The sequence below is a fragment of the Artibeus jamaicensis genome, unplaced genomic scaffold (assembly GCF_021234435.1).
Source record: "Artibeus jamaicensis isolate MK-2021 breed Jamaican fruit bat unplaced genomic scaffold, CSHL_Jam_final contig_525, whole genome shotgun sequence".
NCBI lineage: Eukaryota > Metazoa > Chordata > Mammalia > Chiroptera > Phyllostomidae > Artibeus > Artibeus jamaicensis.
The window spans coordinates 12,621,679-12,649,319 of record NW_026521874.1 but is presented as its reverse complement, the minus strand read 5'-3'; the positions used below and the strand labels follow the sequence as shown (position 1 = coordinate 12,649,319).

At 52.5% G+C, this 27,641-nt stretch overlaps 1 protein-coding gene across 3 annotated transcripts in view; it reads right to left on the bottom strand.

The window, feature by feature from the left end:
• Positions 1-27,641, bottom strand: part of SGSM1 (small G protein signaling modulator 1) — a 65,478-nt gene that overhangs the window by 11,458 nt on the left and 26,379 nt on the right. Inside the window, exons 9-20 of one of the 3 annotated variants that reach the window (XM_037156242.2) lie at positions 23,323-23,447; positions 21,118-21,185; positions 19,879-20,042; positions 19,565-19,697; positions 17,364-17,528; positions 15,330-15,468; positions 12,998-13,062; positions 11,001-11,146; positions 7,281-7,409; positions 4,518-4,700; positions 3,150-3,218; positions 1,664-2,254 (exon numbers count right to left, since the gene is read on the bottom strand). In XM_037156242.2, the coding sequence (XP_037012137.2) occupies positions 1,664-2,254; positions 3,150-3,218; positions 4,518-4,700; positions 7,281-7,409; positions 11,001-11,146; positions 12,998-13,062; positions 15,330-15,468; positions 17,364-17,528; positions 19,565-19,697; positions 19,879-20,042; positions 21,118-21,185; positions 23,323-23,447 (1,977 nt within the window). The remainder of the gene's footprint in view (positions 1-1,663; positions 2,255-3,149; positions 3,219-4,517; positions 4,701-7,280; positions 7,410-11,000; positions 11,147-12,997; positions 13,063-15,329; positions 15,469-17,363; positions 17,529-19,564; positions 19,698-19,878; positions 20,043-21,117; positions 21,186-23,322; positions 23,448-27,641) is intronic. The other 2 variants (XM_053669910.1, XM_053669912.1) reach the window with 2 other exon arrangements.

The window sequence follows — 27,641 nt, the reverse complement described above, 5'->3', positions numbered from 1 at the left end:
GGAAACTAAGAGCTACAACTGCAGCTGGAGGGAGGTCCCTCTCTGCCGGAAACTGGCCGGGAAGAACGGCAGACCTGAACACAGAAGCCCGGGTCCGGAAACGCGCCGGGCCGGGTGACCGGACCCAGCAACCCTGGTGAGATGGCAAGACAAAAGGAACATTTAAAGGCCGAACAGTAACCTGAAAAGGCAATAAAATACCAAGGCTGGCTTCTGTCTTGAGGGAATCTGCCAAATAGGAAAAATGTGAGCTTGGATTTCTGATGTGGTGGTCCCACCCACCCTCGGGGTAAGGAATCTGGTAAGAGACCTCCCCACGTTAAGGCAGGACCCCAAAAAGCCACCCCCCAAGTGGGGGAAAACCTGAAAAACTAACATCCTGGGATCTGTCTTGAAAACAGGGGCCCAACTGAGTGTAAAAGATAACCCCCTGGATCATTAACAGAATCAAATCAGGGTATTAGCTTATGCGGGTTCATAACCCAAATTCCCACCACCCAGAGGGTCTAATTTACAATGGCCTTGGGGTGGTTTTGCCCCTGGGTACCAGAAAGTAGTAAATACAGCCCTCTCTTGAGGAATCTACCTTCCACCTAGGCCTCAGATAATGTAAGAGATAAAGTTTCAAGAATGTTTCAGAAGAGATTTAGGCAACTGGCAAAGAGTCTGGGGGGTGGGGCGGGGGGGTGAATTATCGAGATATATGTATGTAGCAAACTAAGAGAAAAGAAGCAGAGACTAGAAAATGAAAACATACAAGTTAATCACAATTTTTTGCAGGAGAAAAAAATAAATGCAGGTGACAATGGTGCATATGTTATATTACTATAATAACGTAAACTACTGACCAGTTGTTAACTAACACATGCTGTAATACAGCATACAGTATTTGACTGTGCTGCACAGGAGGGAGGAGAGGTCCCACTTGTGTGGCGAGGACCCAAAGGTGGGGAAGGGAGAGGACCGAACCCTCTTCTTCCATAGTTGGAAGTTAACAGATCATGTCTAAAATTAAAGAAAAACTTAAAAAACCAAGAAACAGCATCAGGCACGTTATTTACAGACACCAGGGTAGACACCAGATAATGTGGGCAGAACAAGGAGCTCCTCTCGTCTCCGGGGAGCCCTCTCCGGGGGCGTCAGGACAGACAACTTCCGGTGTGTTCGCACCCAGCCTCCCCTGAGTGTTTGCCTCTCCCCACAACTACCGGCATGCACATCTTTGACAGAAATAGCAAGTTCTTTGAAGGAAAATGGACACGCAGTGTCACAAACCTCCCCCGAAGCCGGCCTCCTCCGGCTGGGACCTGAGTGTAAGTCAGCTCGCTCACCACCAGGCCTGCTGCTGGCTGAGCGCTCCCTGGGCGCTAGGCCCGGAGGACAGGACGCAGCAACTTTGGAAACAACTCAGGGAGACAGACAGGGAGACCGAGGCTCAGAAAGATGAAGCGGCTGTCTAAGCTGGTCACTCTGAACCCGGGACTGTCTGACTGCAAAGCCCGTGTCCTCTGAGCGTCACACTCCCTTCTCCCCCAAATGGACAGCCCTCCGTGGTGGGGGAAATGCAATGAACCAGAGGTCGTCTGGATAACTGAGGTTTGGGGGTACACTCCCTCCCCACCGCAGTGGGGAGACGGAGTGGAAGAGGACTCTAGGCACTTACAGAGTAGGTGACGCCGCTGGAGGACACAGGGGACGCCTCGCTGTTGGCAGAAGTGCTCACGGCCAGGGAGGCCAAGGCCGGGAAGAGACTCTCCATCTCAGGCTCCTCTGAGAGGTTGTCCTCGCTGTCCGCCCGGCTGTGCTTCTCCGGCTCGCCGCCCCCCCAGCCCCCCGTCAGCGCGCCCTCCTTCTCAGGCAGAGCCACGTCCATGCTGCCTGGGATGGACATGAACTCGTCCATGCTCTCATTGGCCAGGAGGTCACTCTCCAGGCTGTCCTGCACGGCCAGCTCCTCACGGGGAGCCTCGTCCCGGGACGTGGTGGCCTCGCTGCTCTGCCCTTCGTCCACGCTGCTGTCCCCAGGCCGAAGCACCAGGGAGGCGTTCCGCTGGGGGTCCATGACGCTGTCTTCTGTACTCAGGCTGGGCTCCGAGTGCTCCGAGAGGCCAGAGGAGAAATTGTGGGAGGAAGGGTGGCCGGAGTCTGGGGAACAGGTGCCATTCACCAGGTTCCCATTGGGGATCTTGGGCTGTTTCTCCTCCAGCCTGCCTTCTGCCTCCACCTGCTCCACTTCGTCCACAGACTCAAACACCTGAAGACAAGACGTGCAAAGACAGTTGGACCCTGTTGCTGCTTCCAACAGTAACTTCAATACCCATCGCCAGGGGATTACAGACACAGAACAGACACGTGGTGGAATACTACACAGTCAGTAAAAAGGAGCGAGGCTGAACAACGGGTAACACAGGCTCCCATTTGTGAAGAATAAAAGAGTGACCCATATGCATAAAAATGTATAGAACAATCCAGAAACAAGGAAGCACTGCGGTTGATGCTGTGAAGGGATTACTAAGGAATTTAAATGGAAGGAGAACACCTTTTGTCATGTAAACTCATGCGCACATAATTTAAGTAAAATATTAGTTAACAACGGAAAGGTCAGGCTGAACAGAGACCATATCCATGTGGTTGACTGTTAGCGATAAATTTTCAAAAGCGGTTCGATGCACAGATGACCCCGAACACTGTCAGGGTTCGGGAGTGTCGACCACTCACACGAACATCCACTGGTAACTTTCAGCTCCCCAGAAACGTCACCAGGAGTCTGCTGTTGGCCTGAACCCTTCCCGATGACGTAAGCAGTTGATCAACACGTGTTTACACTGTATGTATTATGTACCGTATTCTCACAGTAAAGTAAGTTAGAGAAAAGGAGGAGACAAGCAAGCCAACGACAGTGTTATTTCAGGGAGGACAAGCAGGGGTGAAGGACAGTCAAAGCCAAATTGCACTTTGGCTGCAGTATTTTAATTATTTTCATGGGGAGAATAGGTTCGTACGTTACTTGTGTAATTAAAAACTCAGTCTTTAATGCTAGTATATAAACAAATAAACCAAAAGTGACCCACAGACGATGGATATCCAAGTCCACTACCCCAGGCTGGAGGGCAGGGTGGGCAGGAAGGGGCGGGGCCTCGGAAGGTCACCTGTGTGCTGCTGCTGGAGTCGCTCTGCAGGCGGACGTTCTGGCGGCCGGAACTGCAGCTCTGGGAGGACTGAGAGGGCAGAGGCGGGAGGGAGCGTGGGTGAGGCTGCGTTGTCCTGGCTCAGGTTCCCCACACTGAGCCCAGGATGGGCTACCGGGCTGGGAGTCAGGAAGTCTAGTTTTATCTCTATTCCTGACTTGAGCAAGGCCCCTCTCCAGGCCTCAGGGTCCTATCTATGAAATAACGAGGGGTGGGGAGTTTCCCTGCCCGATCCCTGGACACTCCAAGGAGGCCACAGTAGCCTCCTGGCCTCTACCTCCCATCCCTGCACTGAGAAAACCCCATCTGTAATTGCTCTGAACTCCAGACTGCTGGCTAACATTTAGTTTGACTCCCAGCCAGTTGTCGTAGGAATGACCCAATTTTTTACTCCCTCTTTGTATAGGTGCTTTTTGTCCTAACGACTTCTAGTTCCTAGCTACTCTGATGCTAGGCTTGGCCATGTGACCTGCTCTAGCCAATGGGATGCTAGCAAAGTCCACAGGGCAGAGGCTTCAAAGGTGCCCGTGTGGTCATGTGTCTGTCTTTATGATCTGTGTTCAGTACGATAACACACCCGGGTTAGCTGGCTGGAGGATGAGATTTGGAATAGAGCTAAGTCAACCAGGGCACATGAAGGTCAACTAAGCATGTCAAGGCTAACTTGTAGTTGACCTTCAGAGTTCAGAACTGCCCTGCTGACCCACAGACTCAGGAGTGAAAGTAAATGTGTATTGTTGGAAGTCACTGACCTTTGGGGGTTGCCTGTTACATACTATTAGTGTGGCAATTTGTGGCTGGTATATCACTAGTGAAGGGAATTAACTTTCTTTTCAGTTCCTGCTTTGGGCTGCTAAATTGGAGATTCTGTGACAACAGGTATATCTGAGCTGGTTGCTGAAGTATTCCAATATTCCAGAACATTCCTGAGAGTATCTGGCACATGATAGGCACTCAATAAGCATTTGTTGAATAAATGAAAGTCTAGCACTGTGGTAGGTGCGTCATATACACTGTCTTCTTTGAGCTGCATATACCCTCCCTATAAATAATTATTGCCATTTACCAGATGAGGAAACCGAGGCCCAGAGGTTCAGGTGCTTGCCTGAGTCCCCAGAGATAGAAAATGGTGAGGCTGGAGTTCAAACTCAGGTCTGTCAGACTCTGTAGTCACCTTCCACCGAAAACTAGGGGTGAGACTCTTTCCCAAGGTCCCGGACAGCAGCCCTCACCATTTCGACCGCAGCCTGATGGAGCGGATCCTGGCTTTCATACCTTCACACCCACCCCCCACCCCACCCCCACTCCCTGAGCTGACCCGTCCATCACCTCATTGCTGATGGTGGAGTCCCGGTGCATCATCCGGTGCAGGTGACCATCCAGGCTGGCCCCTGATGAGCATTTGGCCAGGGCGGCTGCATGGGACTCCCGCTCCCTCTGCCGCACGATCGCCTCACAGCCCAACCATTCGGCCATGGTCTGTGTGTAGCAGGCGTGAATCTGCTCATCCACCTGCCGGGGCAGACACAAGGTCACCCAAAGTGTGAGGATCCCTGGGGACAGCCGACCTGACCAGGAAGACCAGGTGGCCCTGACCTGGGATCCGGAGCTCTGCAAACAGCCGTCCTACCTGCATGGCACAACGTCCAAGCAACATTAACTGAGCACCTACTATGCCCCAGGCACTGGCTAGGCCCTGGGGATACAGAACAGTGAGCAAGGCTCCTCCTTTCTTTCAACCCTTCCTCCCTCCCTTCCTATCTCATTAATAACGTTTCTATTTCTACGTGCTGACAGGGTAACACAGGGTTAAATTAGGTATATTGTTAAAACTCATGTCACTTTGATGAAAAGGCACACACGGGTACCAAACATGCACGTGAGCAGATGCAAAACCCGGGGAGAGTACTAACAGAGTGTGTATTTTAGTGAGTGATATTCTGTTGACGTTAATGTTCTGGTCTGATAACACACTGCAGTTCAGTTTTCACTGGGGAAAGCCAGCTGATAGGTACAGAGGACTTCTATATTATTGTTATTATTAGTCTTAAACAAAAGTACTTATTTATTTACCCTTAGAGAAAAGGGAAGGGAGAAAAAAGAGAGGGAGAGAAACAATGTGCGAGAGAAACATCAATCAGATGCCTCTCGAGTGCCCACAACCGGGGACCTGGCCCACAACACAGGTGTGTGCCCTGACTGGGAATCGAACTGGAGACGCCTCGGTTTGCAGGAAGATGCCCAACCCATAAGCCAGACCAGTCAGGACACCTCTATAGTATTATTATTGCTATGCCTGGTGAACTTTTATTTCAAAATAAAGGTAAAGTTATTCATTGCATCAGTTTCTTTTCACTTTTAAAAAATGCAATTACTAAAACATTTAGAACTACAGTGTGGTGTTGGCTGAAGCTCACTAATACAGTGCAGTACCTATCAATGGGACAGAGCAGAGACCCCCCCACTCACATGCCCACTGATTGGGGACTAAGGTGACAGAGCAGTTCAATGGAGGAAGAAGAGCCCTTTCCACACACGGTGCTGGAGCAGCTGCACCTGCACAGGCAGGAGTGAGCCTCGACCTGAACCACACACAGTGCACAGAGATGACGTCAAAGTGGGTCACAGACTTAAACGGAAAAAGCTAAACTATAAACATTTTTAAAAAGAAACAGAAGATCTTCCGGATATAGGACAAACAGTTCTTAAGACTTGGACACCAAAACCACAATCTATCAAGGAAAAAAATCAATAAATTGAACCTCATCAAAAATCTTAAAATCTGTTATGCAAAAGACCCTGTTAAGATGAAAAGACAAAAAATTCAAACTGGGAGGAAACATTTGCAAATCACAAATCCAACAATGAATTCATATCTAGAGTATATAAAGAACTCTCAAATCCAAGGGTAAAAAAGCAAACAATTCAACTTGAAAATGGACAGATGCCATTAGTTGACACTTCATCAAAGACACACAGATGGGAAGCAACCACATGCAAAGATGTTCCATGTCACTAGCCACTGGGAAACTGAAACACCATTTGCACACCTGTCTGAATGGCTGACATAAAAAACAGTGACACCACCACACCCCGGCGAGGATGCAGCTGTGGATAACTCACACATCGCTGCTGGAAATACACAACGGTACAGTCACCGCAAAAGCACACCAGTGCCTTATAAAATGAGACGTGCAAAACGAGGCGTTTATCAGTTTCTTATAAAACTAACCACCGGACCTGACAACTGCACTCCTGAGCGCACATCCCCGAGAAGCGACCACTGATGCCCACGTGAAAACCCACACACGGATGCTCACTGCACATTTAGTTGTGACGGCCGAAAAACTGGCAACAGCCCCCGACCCACCAGCAGGCGGGGAGGTGAACACGCCGTGGGGCGCCCGTGCCATGGAACACTGCCCAGCATGAGGGGGAACCCACTGTCGACCCACACAACGACCTGGATGGTTCGCCAGGAAATTACGTTCAATGGAAAAGTCAACCCCAAAAGGTCCTTTGTTGTGTGATCCCATTTACTCACCATTCTTGAAAGGACAAAGTTACAAAAATGGAGAACAGGTTAGTGGTTTCTGGGGGTTGGGGACAGGGCTGGGTGGGAGGCACAAGGACCCTCATAGCAGCTGAAGAGCTCAGTGTGGTGGTGACCCACAAACCTCCCTGTGTGACAGAACTGTATGGAACTACAAACACACACACAGAGACGAACAAGTACGAGTAAGCGGGAAGCTTGAATAAGATGGGTGGTAGAGTGCCGTTGTCAACACCCTGGTGGTGATGCTGTTCCGTGTAGTTCTGCAAGATGTCACTATTGGGGGAAATTGAATACAGAATACATGACATCCCTCTGCATTATTTCTTATAACTGTGTGTGGACCTACAATTACCTCAAAATAAAAAGTTTATTTAAAAATATGGCATCTGTGTCTTGCACTGTATTTCTATTGGACAGCGCCACCCTTGCGCTCCCTGGCTCCTCCATCTCTCTGCCTGACCTCAGTACAATGAGGGACCAGAGCTCCCCAGCCCCACGGTACCTGGCTCCTTAGGTTGCCCATGGGGGTGACTAACCTCCTTCCTTTCTGTCTCTGTCATCCCGAACTGGTAGTGGCCCAGCAGGAAGGGCCACACGGCCTTGCGGATCTCGGGCTGGACTCCCCCGTAGTAGACAAGACGCAGCAGCTCCTGCTCCTCGCAGCTCTGCGGTGGGAGTGGGGAGAGCAGAGGGGGCGGTCAACAGTGGGGCAGACCGTGCACCCCGGCAGTTCTGCTTCTCAGACCCGGTTCTTAGACATCCTGCCATGAAGGAGCACAGCCAAATGTACCCAACGTCCACTATGCCACATTACGACAGGATGAACCCTGGGATCCCCGACAGGAAAACTGCACACCCCCAGCAGGGAGACAGCTCGGAGTCAAAAGGGCAGGGGTGCATCTGCAAGCGTCCATGCGAAACGGTGCTTGATGTGTTAAGTGGAACAAAGCGAGATGTAGATCACGTCTAGCGTGAACTCATTTTGTTAAAAAAAAAGAGCCAATTTTTTTCTGTTAAGTAGAAATTTACATTTCTACTTAAATTTTGGTCAATTTTGTATACCAGGCTCATTTGGGAATATCATCTTGGAGTTTTTAATCTTGACGAAAGCTCTAAGTAAATTGTCTTAAAGCAAATGAGTACACAATGAACATTGGCAGCTGGTTCTGCGTACACTTACTACCAGGGGAGCACGGGAGGGTGACTTTAACAACTGTTTGCTCTGTTGTGGAGATTTTTCTCTAATTTTTTAATATTCATTTTCGGGCAAAGGCTTTGCGGATGCAGTTAGTGAGGCCGAAGGACCAGCAGCAGGTCCCGTCTGTGTGTGTGAGGCACCAATGACCACTGCAAGGCTGCCCTGAAGGGCTCTGGGGTCCTGTTCACTCTCGCTGCTTAAAAGCGTATTTCACAGCTTAGTGCTAGTCTTCGATGTATCCAACCACAAGGGCAAAAACAGCCACTCTTTTTGTCCCTGCTGGAAATGTGGGTTCGTATTATGTAAATGGCCTTGTCAAAGCTGTTTAAAAATGAGAGGACTAATTTGTGGCGGAGGCTGTGAACTCTTCATCAAAAACCCACATCCTTTTCTCCTGGAATCCATAGTTGGACTCCATTTCCCAGCCCCCCTTGCAGTTAGGTACGGCCATGTGACTGGGCTCTGGCCATTGGGATGCGAGAGGAAGTGATGTGAGCAGTTTCCAAGCCAGGGCTTTAAAGAAGCAGGTGTGTTCTCCTCACACTCCATTTCTCCTCTGCTCCCTGGAGGCAGGTGATCCCCCAGTCCCTGGAGGATGGAAGGGCCATGAGACTGACAGCCAGCTCTGGAGGGCGGAGAGGTGCCCACTCAGTGGGAATGTTCAGTGAGCAAGAAATATACCCCTGTGGTGTCAATCAGCTGAAAGGGCAGAGACTGTTTGTCACTGCAGTTCCATCTACCTTAATGCAACAACGAAACCAGGAACAGGGAAATCATGGCCAGGCCGGTTGTAAAAGGACTGCAAAAACAGCAGATGAGAAATACTCATTTTTGACTGATTCACTAAGTCAACCGATTTGTCCTCAGACCAGTGCCTCCTAAACGGGGGAGATCATTAGAAGCATTTGGGGAACTTTCAAAGTGACATAAACTCTCGGGCTCCACTCCCAGAGATGCTCCCTCAGCAAAGCTGGAGTGGAGCCCAGACGTGTGTAAATCTTTCTGACTCCTCGGGAAACGTGCTCTGGTGGGCGGAGGGGTGGGGAACATCGGGACCTTTGCAGGAAGCAGGCTGGCACACCTATTTAAATATTAAATGCACATCAATCAGTTTTATTTCTAGGAATCTTCTCACACAATAAAAGCACTAGTACAGAAAGGATTATGCTTATAAAGACGTCAATGACAGCACTGTTTGACATGGTTTCGTAAAAAGGGAGGGGCCGATGTCTATCATTAGGGAAGAATTAGAATGAATCACGGCCCACCCACCCAGGAGGTGCCAGAGCACTAACATTCAGTATTTCACCTAGAGATTTGAAAGTACATTCTTAACACAGAATTTGGTTACTTAACATGCAAGTATGTCGCCTCATTAAAAAAATAAGACTACAGATACGTCTATATAGATATATTTGTGTCTGGAGGTATATGAGCATAGACAACATCTGGTAGGGCCTACACCAACCAGTCCTATTTAGCGAGGCAGGGGGTCCGACCCAGAGGGGCAGAGCAGAGACACGGTTTTAATTGTCCTGTGAAAGACTCTCCTGCACAGCCGAACCCCAGACCGGTTCCTCTGAGCCCTCTCGCTGACCAGGCCTCATCCTGTCCCCGCCTGCCTGGCCCAGGGGTAGCAAAAACCCTGTCGTCAGAGATCCTGGATATCTGATCAGGACCGTCACCCCCACCCTTCACGCAAGGCAGGCCTGTCCTTGGCAGGAGTCCCCACCCTCGATGTCTCCTGTTAGTGCCGTCCTGTCCACTGGCCCCTCACTCTGCTCATTGGCCGCAAGTCAACGGCTGAATGTACTGTACGTGGAATTGAGCTAAGTTCCATACTGACATCTGGTTCCCCCTTTGCAGTGGTACTGAATAAAATCTGTCTTTACAGCCAAAAAGTAAAGATAAAAATAAAACATAAAAGTGTCTATTCCTTATGCACGATTTGCTTTCTTCATTCTCTGAATCATTCCAGTCAATAGGCATTCCTCCTGCAATTTAGAAAAGCAATTGTTTTGGGCAAAAATGTAAAACCACCCTTGTATTTGTCCAGATTTGGGAACGAGGTTGTTTTCCTCACCAGGTCCGCCAGCAGTCCCAGACCAACACACAGCACAGCCCGTTCCCCACCGCGGGGAAGCCGGCCTGGGGGGCTGGCGCCGGGTGTGCGCCAGCTTGGCCTCCCGGGCTGAGGGGAAAGGCGCCGGCTGCCGGAGCCATGGGGTTTACCAGCACGGAGGAAGCAGCTGTGCCTTCCCAAAGTCTTTGCCAACGCCTGCCCTCAGCAGCAGTTACACCAGCATCTTTCAAAGTGGATTCCACCTCCCACCAGCCGTGGGAGGCATCTAACAAAGGCTTCCGTGGCCAAATGCATCTGAGGGGGTGTTGCATGTGCCCTCCCAGGAGCCCCCAATTTCCTGAGTGTCGCGAGCACGTTAGCATAGTCGAGGTTCAAAAAAATCATTCAGGAAAGCTATTTAATCTTATTTCCCAAAGTATATGACTATGACACTTTTTTTCAAACATACGCATTTTCCTTCAGGGACACGTGTTAGTCTAGAAAGAAAACCTCGGAAATCTATCTCCATGTGAAATACACAAACTGTAGAATCTCCGGTGCTAACACAGCAGCAGGAGGAAGGGTTTCCAATGGTGGAGCGGTTTTCTGGGCCCAGCTGTCTCCCTCTCACTTGGCTACTCTCACCATTCCAAGGAGACTCAACTGGATTATAAATTCCTTCTCACGGGGGCCTCACAGCACCTTGTGCGGGACTGAGCATGCAGCTGATGCTGAATAAAAGCTTAGTGACTGACCGGTTTTTACTCCTTCTAGATGAGGATGAGTATTTTCCATCCTCCTTGACCCTCACCCCAGTGGGCGGCAGCAGGCCATGGGGGTTGGAACTCTCAAGAAGAGGAGGGACCTTTAATTTGGGGACGAAGAACTCAAGGACGGCACAGCATCCTTGACCCCCCACAGGCAGGTGGGTCTGTCTCTCCCGCCCCCGCCCCCTGCGGTCTCTGCCCCACCACGGCCACCAGGGCCGAGCCTTACTGAGCTGTCCCGCAGGTACTGCTCCCAGATGCCAGCAGTCAGCCCGCGTCCAGCATCGCACGGCAGGTCCGCAGACACGATCCTGTGATTGACCAGGGCTGACAGGTGGGTCCTCACGGTGGACAGGTGTCTGCAGTATGCAAGCCCTGTGGGGGCAGAGAGGGCCGGGGTCATCGTCCACCACCCAGCCCTTCTGACCTTGCTACCTGGCACCCCCAAGTGCTGTCCACAACCGTACTGAACCCTCATGACTCAGCCAGTTCTCACCACCCCCTTTCCAGGTAAGAAAGGTTAAGCTCAGAGGGGTACAGTCACTTGTTGGCTTGACTGCTGAACAGCTCTGTGACCCTGGGGAGGTCCTGTTGCCTCTCTCAACCTCGCTCTGGGTGACGCCACCTCCTCTGCCGGAATCCAAGGCATTTAATGCACAGGCTTGAGGTGAGAGGGGGCTGCGACCCTGCGTGCTCACTGTGCCCATGGGTGCCTCCGGTCCACGTGGAAAGAGGAGGATGGGGAGGCAGGGCTGGGTCAGGAGGGTCCCGGCAATCATGACCGAGATGCTGAGGGTGCCAGTTTGCCTTCAAAGACGACCCTGCCTGCCAACCTTCACCCGATCCACTCGGGCACAGCGCCCGCCACATAAGGGCCACTCAGGAAGTACTAGCTTGTGTTCGTTTAGACTGAGTCCCTTTCTTTTGGCTTTCGCCCACCGACGCATCCTGAGAGAGGACCCTGGGCCTCCCAGAGCCTGAGGACTTGCCCCTGCCAACAATGGGGATAATGACGATGATGAGGATGATGACAATGATGGCGACGATGATAATGATGTAATAGGTAACACCTGCACAGCGAATACTACGTCACAGGGAGCTGTCCCCAGAGCTTACATAACCTAACTCATTTCATTCTCTCCATAGCAGGTGTCCTTATCATCCCTGGATTACAAATGAAGAAACTGAGGCACGGACTGGTTTTGTCACTTGCTCAGGTCACACTGCTAGGAAACGGGGAGTTGGGATTTGAACCCAAACTGCCTGGCTCCAGAGCCTGGGCTCTCAACCAGCATCAGGGATGAGCCCCACCGTGTGATGGCGCCATTCGAGACCCCTCCCCGCCCCTCCCCTGCCTCCCGGAAGCTCTTCCCTTTGGGCTCCATAAATGCTCATCCACTGTCGGCTCCGCGCCTGGCCCTGCGTTACGCCCTGGGGATGGGCGGTAACAGAACAGGCAAAAACCTCGATCTTGGGGAACCCGTGCTCTCTCCGCCTCCCCAGGCAGTAGAAGGTAGAAACTGCGTGGCCCTTTCACGGGCCACGCAGGATGTGTCAACACTTTCCTACAGTCCCGCACCTGCTAAGAACTGACAGGACAGAGTAGAAAAAGCAGAAAAACAGAGCATGTGCAGACAGACAGGCCTGCGTTTCGGCCCCAGCTCTGTGGCTTATTAGCTGTGTAACCTTGGGCAAGCCACTTAGCCTCTCTGTGCCTTAGTTTCCTCATCTGTTACAATGAAACAGTCAGAGTACTTATATTATGCATTTAGTTTTTAAGTTTTTTGGAAGGGACCGGGCCACCTTTCCCTTCTGCTCCTGCCCATGGGGGAAGGGAGCTGGCACCCGTGATGGGCAACTGAGCACCCGTGACTGGCAAGGCTGGGTGCTCGGGACTTTATACACGCATCTCATTCAGCCTTGAAAACACTCTAAGGTGGGTGCTGGGAATGCAACGGTGATTAAGCCACACGCCTGCCACCAAGGAACCCCATTGTTCCCTGCCCTCTCTTAGGCCAAAGGATAATGTTTATCCCCAATCTGTACATGAGGAAGTTGAGGCTCAGAGAAGTTAATGTAACTTCACCAAAACCAGGCGTCTAGGAAATAAAGGAGCAGCGGCCCAAACTCCAGAGCCAGGCTCCTTCCCCTGATAATGCTGGCACACAGTAGGCACTCAATGAATGCTCCCTGGAGACCATAATGGCAAACGAGGTCAATACGCACATCCATAGAAGGCTCTGGAAAGGATCTGGTACTTCATGTTGTCACAGAGAAGCTTCAGGGGAGCCCTGCAGGTGGAGGAAAAGGGAGACACTTAGATCGAACCCCCACACAACCCAGCTTTCCTGGAGAGGAGGAGCACAACTCGTTATCTCTAGGAGCAGATTACAATGGACCAGTCAAGGGGACTTCGGGGTATTGTTTCTACCCACACAGCCTCACTACCCTGCAATCAGCTTGGGAGTCACTGCCCAACTCTGTCCCAGTGACTTGGGTGGCCTGATTCTACCCAGTACTTGACTCAGGTTGGAGTCACAGTGATTGGGTAAGAGGTGGTCACGTGATCCAACCTAGGCCAATGAGAATCAGCCCTGGGACTTTTGTTGGAACTGGGAAACAGACACTCATTTCCCTGATTGAGTTCCTAAGCCAATGAGATATGGGGCAGTGGCAGCTGGGATCCATTTTTGCTATTGCACAGAAGGGTGGGTCTGAGAATGAAACTATCATAGGAGCAGAGGCAAGAGTTAAAAAAACAGAGAGGTTCCTGTTTTGAGAATCTGGACCCAGCCATACCTGAAGCCACTACACCTGTGGATTTCTCAACTCTGTTGCAGATTTTCCTTTTTACTTGAACAAGTTTGAATTTGGTTCCTGAAACTTTTCAGAAAGAGTTCTGACTTCTAAGTGACCCAACTGACCGAAACAGAGCCAGATGGGGAATCAGAGTCTGACTGTCTGCAAAGTCAGTGATGCCTCAGAAATTTCTCTTGCATGGGAATTGAGGGGGGGGGGGCATTTTGGCAGAACGAGGAGAGAGGAATAAGGCCCGAGCATTGTTGAAGAAAAAAAAAAAAAAAAGGCCTGCTGAAGGGAGTGTTGTGCATCCTTGCAAAGAACACAGTAGAGCAATATCTGCATATTTATCCTGAAGGCATTCAGGGGACACCCAACAAAATCCAGGAGACAGGAGGAAGCACAGCTGAACTTAACGCCTCCAGTTATACATGGAGGCATTAAACTTTAAAGAAACCCTCTTGGTGCCCTCAGGCTGATGAGGCTCAGGCTTGCTCAGATTACATGAGAACAGCATCTCACTGACAGCTGTCCCACAGTGTACCTGGCTATCTGCAAGGTGGTGAGCTCCCTGTCACTAGAGGTATGTAAGCAGATACAACAAGAGGAGGTACTAGGTTAGCACAGCATTTTTCAGTGGTCCACAGACCGCCAGCTCATAATCACTCGGAATTTCTCCTACTCAAGCAGGGCCTCTAGGAAGTTGTCCAGGAACCAGCAGGGTTTGCTGCCTCCACCAGGCAAGTCTGATGCACATTACAATGTGAAACTCTCCAGTTATAATGGCACTTCTCGGACTTGCAAGTATACATGCAATCTCAGGATCTTGTTAAATGCAGATTCTGCGTCAGCAGGCCTGGGGTGAGGGCCTGACAATCTGCCCAGGTGATGATGTTTCCGCGGACCACATGCTGAAAGCCAGGGCTTTGAAGGGCTTCAACAGTTTAAATGCGGCCCCACCCTTGATGTTCCTACGGCTGAAGACTGACCACCCATTGGGACAGAGACCCAGCAGGCTGGGTCGAGGGGGAAGCAAGACCATTCTCATCAGTAGGCTGGGTAGTTCCAAAGAGCCCAAAGCTCTATGTGCAAGGAAAGAGCTGACCTGGGGATTTAACTTCATACAACAGTGTATCACTCGGTGAGCATGACCATGTGCCGGGTACCACGTGTTGGCCACTTCGAAACTTCATCTGAACTTTCCTTACAACGGCCCCAAGAAAGTAAGCATCTGTGTCCCCATTTGGTGGAGGAGCAAACCAAGGTGTGCGTGGCCGTCATTAAGCATTATTTCTGGTTTCTGCCTTCGAGGAGCATGAGAGAAATGCACTTCCTGGTCCCTCGTGAACAGGTGCGAGTGGCAATGACAGGGGCCCCTCCAAGTCCCTCCAAGCTGCCTTTCCCTCATCACTGTGATGGGCAATATTCAAGGGGGTGGTGGCTCCATCAGCAGGGACCTTTAAGGTGCAGAAAGAAGAGTCCCCACCCAACCCATAAGACACACGGCCTGCATGACAAATCAACCTTTGCTGTAACAGCCCCTGAGATTGTAGGACTGTTTGTTGTGGTACCACAACTTGTTCATCCTGACTGACGCCTGCAAGGAAGTTCCAACAGCCAGGACTTGACGAGGGTAGGACTTAACCTAGCCCTGGATGACCCCAGAGCTTCTGAAGTCAGTGCCAGGCAAGTAATGGGAACCTCCAGATCTTTGGTAAATCCTCCCACTTCCTCCTCCCACAGCTCAAGCCCCTCCTACCTCTCGTGGTTGCAGCCATTGGTGGAGCTCCCATCAGCCGAGCCACTCTGAGAACAGGATGAGCAAGAGGACTTGTGGGAGCTGGGCTGCCACAGGGGTGGCAGGTTGCTCACGGAGACATCCATCAGGTCCTGGGGCACTGGGGTGGGCAGAAGAGGCAGAGGAATGGCCCTGGGTGAGCCCATGTGGGTTACAGAAGCCTCACCCCAAAACACACAGCTCACTCCTAAGCCAGCACAGGCATACAAAGCCCCTGAACGTCACAGTGGGAAAAAGCGACCCCAATCATTGTCTGACCCAAGTCCTTGAGCCCGCCTGATCCAATGAAAGCCACCACCAAGATTTGGGGCCCCCGGCAGACGGACAGAGCTGATGACAGCGAAGAGACAGGAAGAAAACACAGAGAGAGACCAGAGCCAAGGAATCAGGTCCCGTGCCCAGAGCAGTCCAAGCCTCACGCCATGTTGTCACTCAGCTACCCTCACAGGGGGCGGACCTGAAGAAAGGGGCCCCTCTGGGGGTTTCAGGGGAAGGCGGATAGTCTCCGGCCCCCACAGGTAGACTCGTTGAGTGGGAGAGTCTCTGCTGGTGGGACAGAGGGACCCTGACCTATCTGAAGAGACAGGGCCCACGAAGGTAGGAACCAGCGGCGTCCTTCAGGGAGGCGGGTGCTGGCACTGTCCATGGTCCTGAACCGAACAGCGGCTCCACCAACTGGTCTCAGACAGGCTGGCGACCCGCCACCGTCATGAAGGCGGCTTGTTATCACGTCATAAGCCTGTATCCCACCCCTGACCCCTGAATTAAAACCCTCTGGTGCTACAGCCCACGAGCCTGTGTTTCAGAAACCGTTTTGATAGAGCGGCTGCATTTGAGAACCAACAAGGCATGGCTGCTCTCCTAACTCCCGCTGCTTCCTGATGAGCTGCCCCCAGGACACAGAGCCGTTTCCCTCCCAGCTTTCTCTCCCAGCTCCGGGCAAACCCCAGCGTCTGCGATGCTGCAGAACAAACGCACCGGTGACGTGTACGTGACAGTTTCTACAGCTAACCTGCTGGCCTCTCAGCAGACTGAGACAGGTGCAAAAAAATTATCTTCTCTAGCACAAGGCTCAGGAAACGTTTTCTGTGTGCGTAAAGCCAAGAGGAAAATATTTTGGGGCTTGTGAGCCACCTGGTTGCTATGGTGACCACTCAACTCTGCTGTCGCAGGGTAAATGTAGCCATGAACGAAATGTAAACAAATGAGTGTGGGTGTGTTCCAATAAAACTTTATTTATGGGTACTGGGATGTGAGTTTCATGCCATTTTCACCTGTCAGAAAATATACTGTGCTTTTGATTTTCTTCAGTTATTAAGAAATGTGAAAACCACTCCCAGCTCACGGCTGCACAGCTGAGGCTGATGTGGCCTGGGGGCCACCGTGCGCCGAGCCCTGCGCTGGCCAATCAGGAGGATGCGTCCTTGCCCCACGTGCCACTTGTCCTCTAGGACGGTGGGGAGTGCCTGGCCTCTCCCCTGGGCTCCAAGGGGCGGGGGCATAAATGGACTCGGCCCTACTTGTCATCAGAGCTCGGTGGTTGATGGAGCCTGTCCCCACCTGATGACATCATAGAAAGCGGCCCCGAGAATAAGGTTTAGGGAGCAACTGCAAGTGGCTCGTTACACTACTGCCCCCCAGCAGACTCTCCAATGAGCTCGCAGAGAAAGACCAGCAAGCCCTGTATGTTCCAGAAAAATGGCCCCAGGTCTTCGTCCATCTCAGAGAAACAGTGACCAGCTGTGCCCAGGGGTGGCGAGCACACTCTGCCCCCAGCGCTTCCCCCCGCCCCCCACGACCCCGTAGGCATCGCCAGGGGATCCCTTCCCTACCGAACCCACGACACTCCACGCTGCCTCCTGCAGGGCACAGGCGGGACCGCGCAAGGGCAGCGAGTTGTCTCTCGCCTCCATCTCCACTGGGACCAGCGCTCAAATGACAACATGGCAGAGGTGGCCGGCACCCAGCCCCAGGAATGGGGGATCCAGACATTACTGGGGGGCTGCTGCTTCAAGCCCGGCGTGGGGAGGGTGGTGTCCCGTCCGGTTTGCGCCCAATGACTGTCCCTGGCCACCACCAGCACGGACCGGCCCACGGAAACTGCCATCCAGGCAGGGCCCACGGAGACGGGGGACGTGCTGCCCACGGGGTCGGCAACAACTTGAGACACAAAACAAAAGGCATCGGTGAGTTGGAAGGTCTGAGCTGGGCAGAAAGCTGGAACGACTAGAAGAAACAGTTCCTGGGGGCGTGAACCTTTCCCCTGCCCTGCCCCGCAATGCTGGACAGAGGAACCTGCCTTACCACCCGAACGACCCAGCGAGGGATGCACTTCTCCCATTTTGTAGGAAAGAAAACTGAGGTTCGGAGTGATGAACAACTTACTCAGCCTGGTTCCCAGGCAGTAACTGGCATGGCTGGTCTTTTTGACTGAAGTCCCCCCTCTCTCCACTAATAATGGCTACAGCTTACTGAGCCCAAGTACGACCCCTTTCACAGGTCAGAAAACTGAGGCCTGCGGTATCTAAGCTGCATGCCCAAGACCACCCAGCTGGTAAGTGGTGAAGCCGAGACTTCAACCCAGGGCATGAGACCCGGAGATCCTATCCCCTGGGCAACTGGGGCTCCATCCCCTGGGGGGCCTCTGGGAGCCGGGCAGAGCGCATTTCAGAGTTTTTTCCACTGACAACAGGGAGGGAGCTGGGCACTGGCTCCCCGTCACTGCTCTGCACCCCATCCACGGGCAGAGGAACCAAGGTGGCCAGAGAAACCCCTCGGGCAAAGAGACCAAGTCTGGAGCCGGCAGTGGGGTGGCGTGCACAGAAGAGTGGGGGTGGGCACGGCTGGCATCTCTCCACTGGCACATGCGGGGCCATAGAGGCCAATGCTGATTGTCCCCAAATAAGGGGCACCCTGCACCCAGCCCGGCTTCCAGCAAGAGCCTACACATAATTTGTTGGAGGATGAGCCCCCAGCAGCGAGTTTTCTGGGATGGTGGCCCCAGGGCCATCCTGTCCTCACAAATGCATCAGCTCTCTGGTGGGGATGCAAGCCATGGACAGCCTGAGGTGGCTCCACACCCCGATCCTGGGCAGGAATGGACATGGTGATGAACACTTTGGGACACTCTATGGCTCTTAATGATGCAGCAACATGAGGCTCTGCTCCCAATGGGCCACAAATGAAAACACACTCAGCCACATAAGACTGCACTGCCCCGCACCCCGATCCACCTCAGTGGTGGATGAGGGAGGGAGTACTAAGCGGCTGGGCAAACTGCGTACAACCTTACTGGGAAGGACGCCTGCTTTCAAAAGAGCCCCTCACTGCCCACCAGAGGCCACTGAAGCAAAGGGAAGCTCAGAGCCATCACCCATCAAATGGGACCACTGGGGCCACAGAGAGTTAAAGAAAATGAGGTTAATGGAAAGAACCTATAACGTAATACTGACTTGTTTAACAGATATCCATATGGTGCCTCATAAGTGCCCGCCTCCTTCCAAGAACTTTTCCAGTATTAATGTACTTACTCCTAACGACAGCCCGCAGTGATGATAATCTTAATAGCAACAGTCTCCACTCACTAGGCATCAGTTTCAGGACGGTCACCAGCAAACTGATGGATGTATTAATAATCATCATCTCCTGTGCTAGTGCCGAGCGCTTTGCTTCGCTCTGCTGCTCTGTCATTTACTGAGTGCCTACTGTGTGCAAGGCCTTATTCTATGGGTTGTACACTGATTACCTCAGTACCTCATTGAACCCTTACAACATGTTAAAGTACAATAACTTAACAGCAGCTAACGCTTGGGAGTTCTCTGTGCCAAGCGCCTTATCTCATTTAATCCTCCCAAGGCCCTATGAAGTAGGTACTATCAACACCCCCACTTTACAGATGATGAAACCGAGGCACTGAGTTCAAGTGACTCGCTCAAGCTCAATCAGGATTCCAGAGCCCACCTCACTGCCACTGCCCCATGTACCTCCCAGCCAGCAGCATCAGCATCCTTATCAGCTAAGCAGAGTGGTTATCTGTTCTCATCTGGGGGAAAACTGAAGCTGCCAAGACATAAACTTCCTGATTCCAGGCCCCCTGCAGGTCCCAGTATCCAGACCTCTGGCCGGTATTTGCAAAGGCCTCAGTTCCGGGACCGGCCGGCAGGTGGCTCCCTGGGCCCAGGGGCGGGGCGGCTCACCGAACTCCGACTGCAGGCTGGGGTAGACGATCCTGAACACGTAATCCGTGGCCTCGTCGTCTTCCTTGTCTGAGGACGTGGACTCGGCGGAGCCCTGAGGGCTTCGCTTGCGCAGTTTAGGAAATACTTTGCCCTGAAAGAACACGTCCCCGTGCACAGTCCCTAGAACACGCCCATCCCTCAGCAGCATGGCCCGAGGGTCTCGATGGGGTGTGAGTGAGCCCATAAAGCCACGTGAGGGCCAATGGGCAAGAACGACCGTGGCCCACGGCTGCCCAACCCCCCAGCTTCCCTTTGCCCCCACGATCACTCACCTTTCCCCGCTGAGACCAGAGCGGTGGATCCAGCTGCCCGTGAGGGAGCAGCCCGTTCTCCAGGCACGAGAGGAACTGCAGGAGGTGCCCTCCCTTGGGGAAGTGGAAGGGCGGCCTCTGGATCCCATCCTGGCTGACCAGCACCACCGTCCCACCGCTGTCCACTGCCACCGTGACCCGGCACAGAAGACCCAGCAGGAAGTCACTATGAGGCATGGTGACGGGCCCTCCCGGCTGACACTCCACCCCCAGACATGCTGAGCTGGCCACGTGGACCTGCTCTGAGCCTCTGGCGAAGGCCTGGACCAAGGCCAGGGGCGGTTTTGCCTCCCCGGGGGCCCTTTCATCCCACCTCCCATCGCTGCTGACTGGGGGCTGTAGGACACGGGCAAGAGGAGTGTGGTTGGCCTCCCTTCGGCCACCCGCCAATGCCCCCAAACACCCCCTACAGATCTACCAGACCTATTCTTGTACGGAGGCTTTCAGATCTACCCCTCCTCCGGGCAGCGGTTAACTGCCGCTCGCCTGTACAGAACACTTACTCGACATAAGCACATTACATTAAAGGAGCCATGTTATTGTGCAGTACTCAAAATGTAAGACATGGTATTGCCTATTTTACAAATGATAAACCCAAGGCTCAGAGAGGTTATGTATCTTGCCAAGAGTGACACAGCTAGTAAGTGGCAGGGCCTGGATTTGAACTCAGATCCGTCTCATTAAATATGCTGAAATGTTCTATGCCTTGGTGGGTCACAGACCCCTTGTTTTCCAGAGCAGGACTGTCTGCTTGTTATGAATGTACCTTCTTTCAGCTTTAAAGGGGGACTCTCGTTATTAATCCCAGTCTGCCGAGCACTGACTTTGGAGTGACAAAAACCTGGGTTCAAGTCCAGGCTCTGGAACTCACAGGCTGTGTGTCTGTGTGCCACGCTGCTTCCTTCCCTGAGGACTGGGAATGACAGGGCCCCTATCCCTGGACTGTGGTGTTGATTAAATAACAAGCATGTACATTTTCAGAACCACGCCTGGTACTCAGAAGCAGAGTAATAGCAATGAACACCCCAGTTTGACACTGAGCCCCTAAACACATCGCTTGGTCCTCTCAGTGACCCCACTGAGAGGAAACCGAGGCTCAGTGAGAAGCCCCTTGTCGGGGGCTGCACAGGCGACGAGGGGTGAGGCAGGCAGGGGTCCAGATGGAACGCCCCAGCCCCGCGCCCCCGCGGCAGTCCCTACCTTGCTGGTGGCAGTGCAGATAGACGATCTCCTCCAGGCGGATGGTCACGGCATAGTCCCAGTAGACGCTGAAAGGGGGGGTTTGGACCTGCAGGACGTCTGCCCGCCTCACCGTGGGAAGGGCCCAGGGCACACCCAGGGGCTCCTCTAGCCTTTCCACCAGGACCCGCTTGTCCCCAACATGTGTATCACAGTCTTCCCGGACCCTATGTCCCTTTCTGCAGTCCCAACTTTCTAAGGACTCCCTCCTCCCTTGCCCCAGTCCACGTGGCTGAGGCCTGCCTCACACACCTTCCACCCCTGAACTCCAGGAACAGCCACCTGACAAGAAGCCTGACCAATCAGCATATTCCACTGCTCTGGCTACAGTGATTGGTTCAGGGGTGGGTGGCCCTGTGATGCAAGCAGAACCAATAAGACTCAATCATTGGATTTCTGTTAGAATTACTGCTAAGAGAGGCTCCTTTCTACTGGGAGAGTGGTAGTCAGGATGCTAGAAGCCTGGAGATGTGAGGGGGACAAAAAAAGCCTGCCTGAGAGTGGTGTCAACAAATCAGGGAAACAGAGGCAAGAGATGGAAAGTGTCCGAGTCTTCCTCATTCGAGTCTCTGGATCCAGCCCTGCCTGAAGCCGCCACCCCGAGATTTTTCAGTTCACATGCACAAATGCTTAAGTCAGCTTGAGCTTGGTTTTCTGTCACTGGTATCTGAGCCTTGACTAACTCTGACCCTAACTTCAGGCCACCCTATGTCCATGGGCAGGAGTTAGGACAGCCACTCAACAGCCTTGACTTCACGGGTCCCAGCAGTGTGACTTGATGGCTTCACCGAGCTTTAGTTTCCTCCTCTGAAAGTGGGGATGATGAGAATACCCGCTGAACAGTGTTGCTGTGAGGGTTCAATGGAATCACGTCTTTGGAAGGGCTCAACATGGCACTGACGCCTTAACAAAATATTTGGCTAATGGTCCCTGTGATTTACTCAAGGTTTGCCATTTTCAGCTCAAAGCCTACCGCTATCTTGACACAGATTGTTTTTCCCCTGTGAACACAATGGGAGGTGGGGCCACAGACACTTGGGCTTGGTGGCAGCCACAGGAAGGCACTGCTCAGGTCTCCTTCACGCGACCCCTCTGTGGGGAGCAGAGCTGACCAACGGCTTCAGAAGCCCCACCTCTGGGTGCACCACCAGCTTCGTGCCAAGGCCATGCTTCCTCCCAGCTAGGACTGAGCGCACAGAGATGCCGGTGTTGACCTATTCCTGAGCGACAGGGGACTCGGGCCAAATATTCTCAGACCTGCAATGTGTCCAAGGCTCTTCCTGCCCAGCCCTCCTTCCTCCTACTCCTCCCTCCCGGGGTCAACGAAACACATGAACAGAGCTCTGGTCACGCTCCTTGAAAAGAGTCCTCATTCTGTTGAGATGCAGATCTACAGATGAAATCCTGTGACATCTGCCTGCCGCTGCAGGACGACACGCAGAGGGGAAGGGAGGGCGGGTGGCTGTTACGGCTGGGTGACGGGTGCTCCAGTCCTACCTGCTTTTATGTTGGAAACTCTGACAGTCAAACGTTTTTGAGAAAGCAAGATGACGTAAAGGGAAAATAAGACCAGATGCGGACGCAGAGCAGCGGACACCACGGCTTCTCCCTTCCAGCTACCAAGACTCCTGGGGCTGAGCTGATCGGGCCTCCACACCTCTGCCCAGTGGCTTCCCTTCGTTCTTCCCGAAACTGTCCCTAATTGTGCCGGGACACGGGGTGCTGCAGCAGGGAATTCCCGGCCCCAAGTTTCTGTGGACCAAAGCCTTGGCTGGGTCTCGTAAATCCAGGGTATCAGGAGAGACAGCCCCGGGCCAGATGCCTACCAACCGACACTCCCTGCCTGCCTTTTGCATAGAGTGATGGGAAAGTTGGCAGCAGACGGCGGGATATTTGCCAATTCTGGGCTTGTGAAATCTTTGTTAAGAGATTTCTGGGCTGTCTTTTGGCCAGAACCTGCCTGACTCCCACACCCAAAGATTCTTCCCGTCCGTCTCTGGATTGTCCCCAGTCCTTCAGTGACCCGTGAGGCCACTGCCACAGAGAGGCTGGGCCAAGTGGCTGCAACAACCAGATGGAGCAGCGGGTAGGGTCAGGGCCCAAGGGACAGGGCACAAATGTCCCTGTGCCGGGGGATGGAAGGGGGGAAGGGACATGGCGCCCTACCTCTTCTCATAGTCCAGGTCTCCCACAGACCCGTTCATCAGCTGGTTGGGGGTCCACTTCAAGGTCATGACGTCGGCGGTCTGGTGCAGCGACAGGTATCCTGGGACGGCCTCCATGTCGTCTCTCTGTGGAGAGAGAAGGACTCAGGCCTGGCCGTAGGGTCAGAGTCCACAGGACCCAGAGGTCGGGTCACTCCCTCCAAGCCACGGTCATCTGGAAGACCCCAAGCCTCCTTCTAAGCGGCCATGCTCAGCAAAGCCATTCGCAGCCAACCACCCAGGAAAGGCTCCGAGGTCCAGCTGTGCAAGCTGCCCGCCCCCTATGCTCTGACACCCATGCTTCCCCTCTGAGGCCTGGGGCCCTGTTGCAAGGGTGGGGCCGGGGGGGCTCCTCAGAACCAGGAAGGAGCTCTGTCCCTCTCAACATCCCCCTTTCTGAAGCAGGAGACCTTCATCTACCATCATTTTAGCCAGTCCTCCAGGAGAAAAAATACAGTAGCCAGGGGCTACATCCCACTCTCCGGACATGACCCAGAAGCCCCTCCCCGAATGCCCCCCCCCACTCCCCCAGCAGCCCGGCCCTCCGCCTTCCCAGTCCGCCTGCAGTTTCTCACCTGCTCTGCCGTCTCCCAGGCGGGGAGGCAGGTGGAGGGGGTGTCTCCAAGCCTCACCCACAGAGGCGACAGCCCTCCACCAAATTCACCTCTGCGACATTTGGAGACGCAGGCACTGAGCAGCCTGGTCCGGCACACTCTGTCTCGGTGCCACCGCCCCGGCCTGCAGCCCCGGCAGGGGGCACGGCGCAGTCTCTCGCACCCCCCGTCAGTTCACATCGCAACGCCCCCGAAAGGAGGACGCCTCTTACAATCAGCAGCGTCTCACCACCGTGACGTTGCCAGTGTCTGACCTCACGCACACCGGGTCACACTGTCACTTCCGTTAAGTTTCGCCCACGGGGGTCACTACACGTATGCAGTGCGGGTGCTATTTAAAATGTCCTTGAGACTTCCGCCAAGATGGAGGCATAGGCGGAGGCGCCGTACCTCCTCACACAACCAAGTTTAGAGTCAACTAAATATTAGCAACAGAAAACACAGCCAGAACACGGAAAATTGAACTTTTCGGAAGTCTGATAACAACAAATTCTTCAGCCTGACCGGTAAGAGGGGTGAAACCAGCAGCTGGAGGAGCGGGGTTGCACAGGAAAACTCGGTCAGACGGACTCAGGTGCACGGAATCCAGGCGCAGGGTTGGACCTGGTGGGCAACCCAGCAAGCGACCAGGCGAGCGACCACGGGGGAGACAGAGGGGGAGCGGGGCTGCGGGTTGACTGTGGTCTCGCATCCGTGTGTGGATAGACAAGCAAGGGAGTGGGCGATTGGACGGGACCCAGCAGGCCCCAGTGGCAAGCGGAGGCGGAGGGCGCCGCCATTTCCTCGCTCTGACCCCACCTCCACATGCAGCGTAGCAACCCAGCAACCTGAGTGGCCCCGCCCTAGTGAACACCTGAGGCTCTGCTCCTCACCCAGTGGTACGAGAAACAGCAGAGAGGGCCGCCATTTCCCCGCTCTGACCACGCCCCCACATACAGCGTCACAACCCAGCGACCTGGGAGTCCAAGGCTCCGCTCCTCATACTTAACAGGCGTGAACAGAACAAAAATGGCTCAAGAAGAACTCAAAGCCCCAGAGCCTATAAATCTAAGCGATGAAGAAATAGCAAAACTCTCAGATGCACAGTTTAAAACACTGGTGATCAGGATCCTCACAGAACTGGTTGATTATAGCCACAAATTAGACAAACGTATGAAGGCGAAACTAATTGAAATGAATGGAATTACACAGGAAATCAATAGCGATGAAAAGGAAACTGGGTCTCAAATCAATGGAGTGGACCAGAAGAAAGCAAATAATGGCCAAACAGAAAAGAGTCAAGAAGCAAGAATTCAAAAAAATGAGGAGAGTCTTAGGAACCTCCAGGACATCTTTAAACGTTCCAACATCCGAATTATAGGGGTACCAGAAGGGGGAAATGAACAGCCACCAGTGGAAAACTTATTTGAACAAATAATAAAGGAGAATTTCCCCAATCTGGCAAAGGAAATAGACTTCCAGGAAATCCAGGAAGCTCAGAGAGTCCCAAAGAAGTTGGACCCAAGAAGCAACATACCAAGTCACATCATAATTACATTAGCCAAGATTCAAATAAAGGAGAGAATCCTAGAAGCAGCAAGAGATAAGGGGACAGTCACCTACAAAGGAGTCCCCATCAGACTGTCAGCAGATTTCTCAAAAGAGACCTTACAGGCAAGAAGGGGCTGGAAAGAGGTATTCCAAGTCATGAAATCCAAAGACCTACAACCAAGATTGCTCTATCCAGCAAAACTTTCATTTAGAATGGAAGGACAGATAAGGTGCTTCTCAGATAAGATCAAATTCAAGGAGTTCATCATCACCAAGCCCTTATTATATGAAATGCTAAAGGGACTTATCTAAGAAAAAGAAGTTAAAAAAACATGAACAGTGAAAGGACAGCAAACTCAGTTATTAACAACCACACCTAAAACAAAAGCAAACTAAAAGGACAGCTAGAGCAGGAGTGGAAACATAGAAATGAAGATCTCAAGGAGGGTTAGCAACAGGGGAGTAGGAGGAGGAGAAGGGGGGAGAAGGTACAGAAAATAAGTAGCGTAGATGGTAGATAGAAAATAGATGGGGGGGCAAGAATAGTATGGGAAATATAGAATCTAAAGAACTTGAGACACATGGTCATAAACTAAAGGGGGGTAATGGTGGGGATGGGGGGGTAGGGTGGAGGGGAATGAAGGGGGGAATAGAACAACTGCAATGGCATAATCAATAAAAATAAATAATTTAAAAAATAATAAAAAAAATAAAATGTCCTTGAAAAGATTATACCGCAACCCAGCCCTGAATGGAAAAGTTACTGGGTGTGTGGAAAGGCCAGGACTTGCAGGCACGCCCCCAGAACGAGACCTTCTGGAAAATCAACAACCAAGTGCAATGCCTGCAAGAAATACAGCACCTCCCGTGCTCTGGGTCAGAGGTCAGCAAGCTTTTTTTAAAGGGCCAGATGGGGAATAGCTCTGGCTCTGTGGGCAATACAGGCTCCGATGCTGCCCACCCCAGGCTGCCACTGCAGCGTGAAAGCAGCTACCCACGGGGTGTGAACTAGTGGGTGATGCTGGGTTCCAATACAGCTTCATAAAAACGGGGGCTGGGCTGAATTCGGCCCACGGCTATAGGGCTATTGTTAGCCCTTTCTCTTGGTGGAACAGAAAGTGATACATGGTGGAAAAATAAGGACAATGGCACCGTAAGTCAGAGAGTGATACAGAAAATGGGATCCTGAAGGCAGTGCTAGGACTGTCTTTTTTTAAAAAAAGGTTTTACGTATTTATTTTTAGAGAGAGGAGGAGGGAGGGAGAAAGAGAGGGAGAGAGAGATCCTTGTGTGAGAGAGAAACAGTTGCCTCTCGCAAACCCCCAACAGGGGGACTCCGCCCTCAACCCGGGCACGTGGCCTGACTGGGAATCAAACCAGCGACTTTTCAGTTCACAGGTCGGCGCTCAATCCACTGAGCCACACCAGCCACGGCAGTTTTAGGACTGTCTTAACTAATGTATTTCAATTATATTGTCCCTTGTGTACGTTTACAAGAGTAATGTTATTATTTTAAGAAACTATATCCAAATAAATCTCAAAGAGCTCTTCCAAAAAGTACAAAATAAAGTTTGCAAGTAGTGAAACACTGCATGTAATTTAATCTGATTTTAATTTCCTGATGGCTGTGTTTTAAAATGTTCTATAGTACATTCACGGCCTCTTAGGTCTCGGGACACAGGGACTTGCATCCATTAGGTTGGGCACTGATGCTCAGACAGAGACCTGACCTGCTCAGGGGCACCGAGTGACCGGAACTGTGACCACAGAGCTGCAGGGGAGGACGGCTCTCTCTCTACTTTCTCTCAATTAAGCCCAAACGCTACACTGACCCCAAGGTTCCTGGGAAGGGGACGGCCAAGGAGAAATCACGTGAGGGGCGTGGCTCCATGTGCTCCCTCATCTCCCATCCCCGGGGCCTGGCCCGGTGCAGAGGCACAGGGGTGACTGGAAAGTGGCAGAGACTCTGGCACCAGCCAGCCTGAATCTGAATAATAGCTCCACCCCTTAATCTACCTGCGTGGGTTCATTGTTACCATTTTATGGTAACAGCACCGGCCTCAGACGGCTGTGGTGAGGTTTAAATGAGCTGATGCAATTAAAAGCATTTAGCACGGTGCCTGACACATAGAAAGCG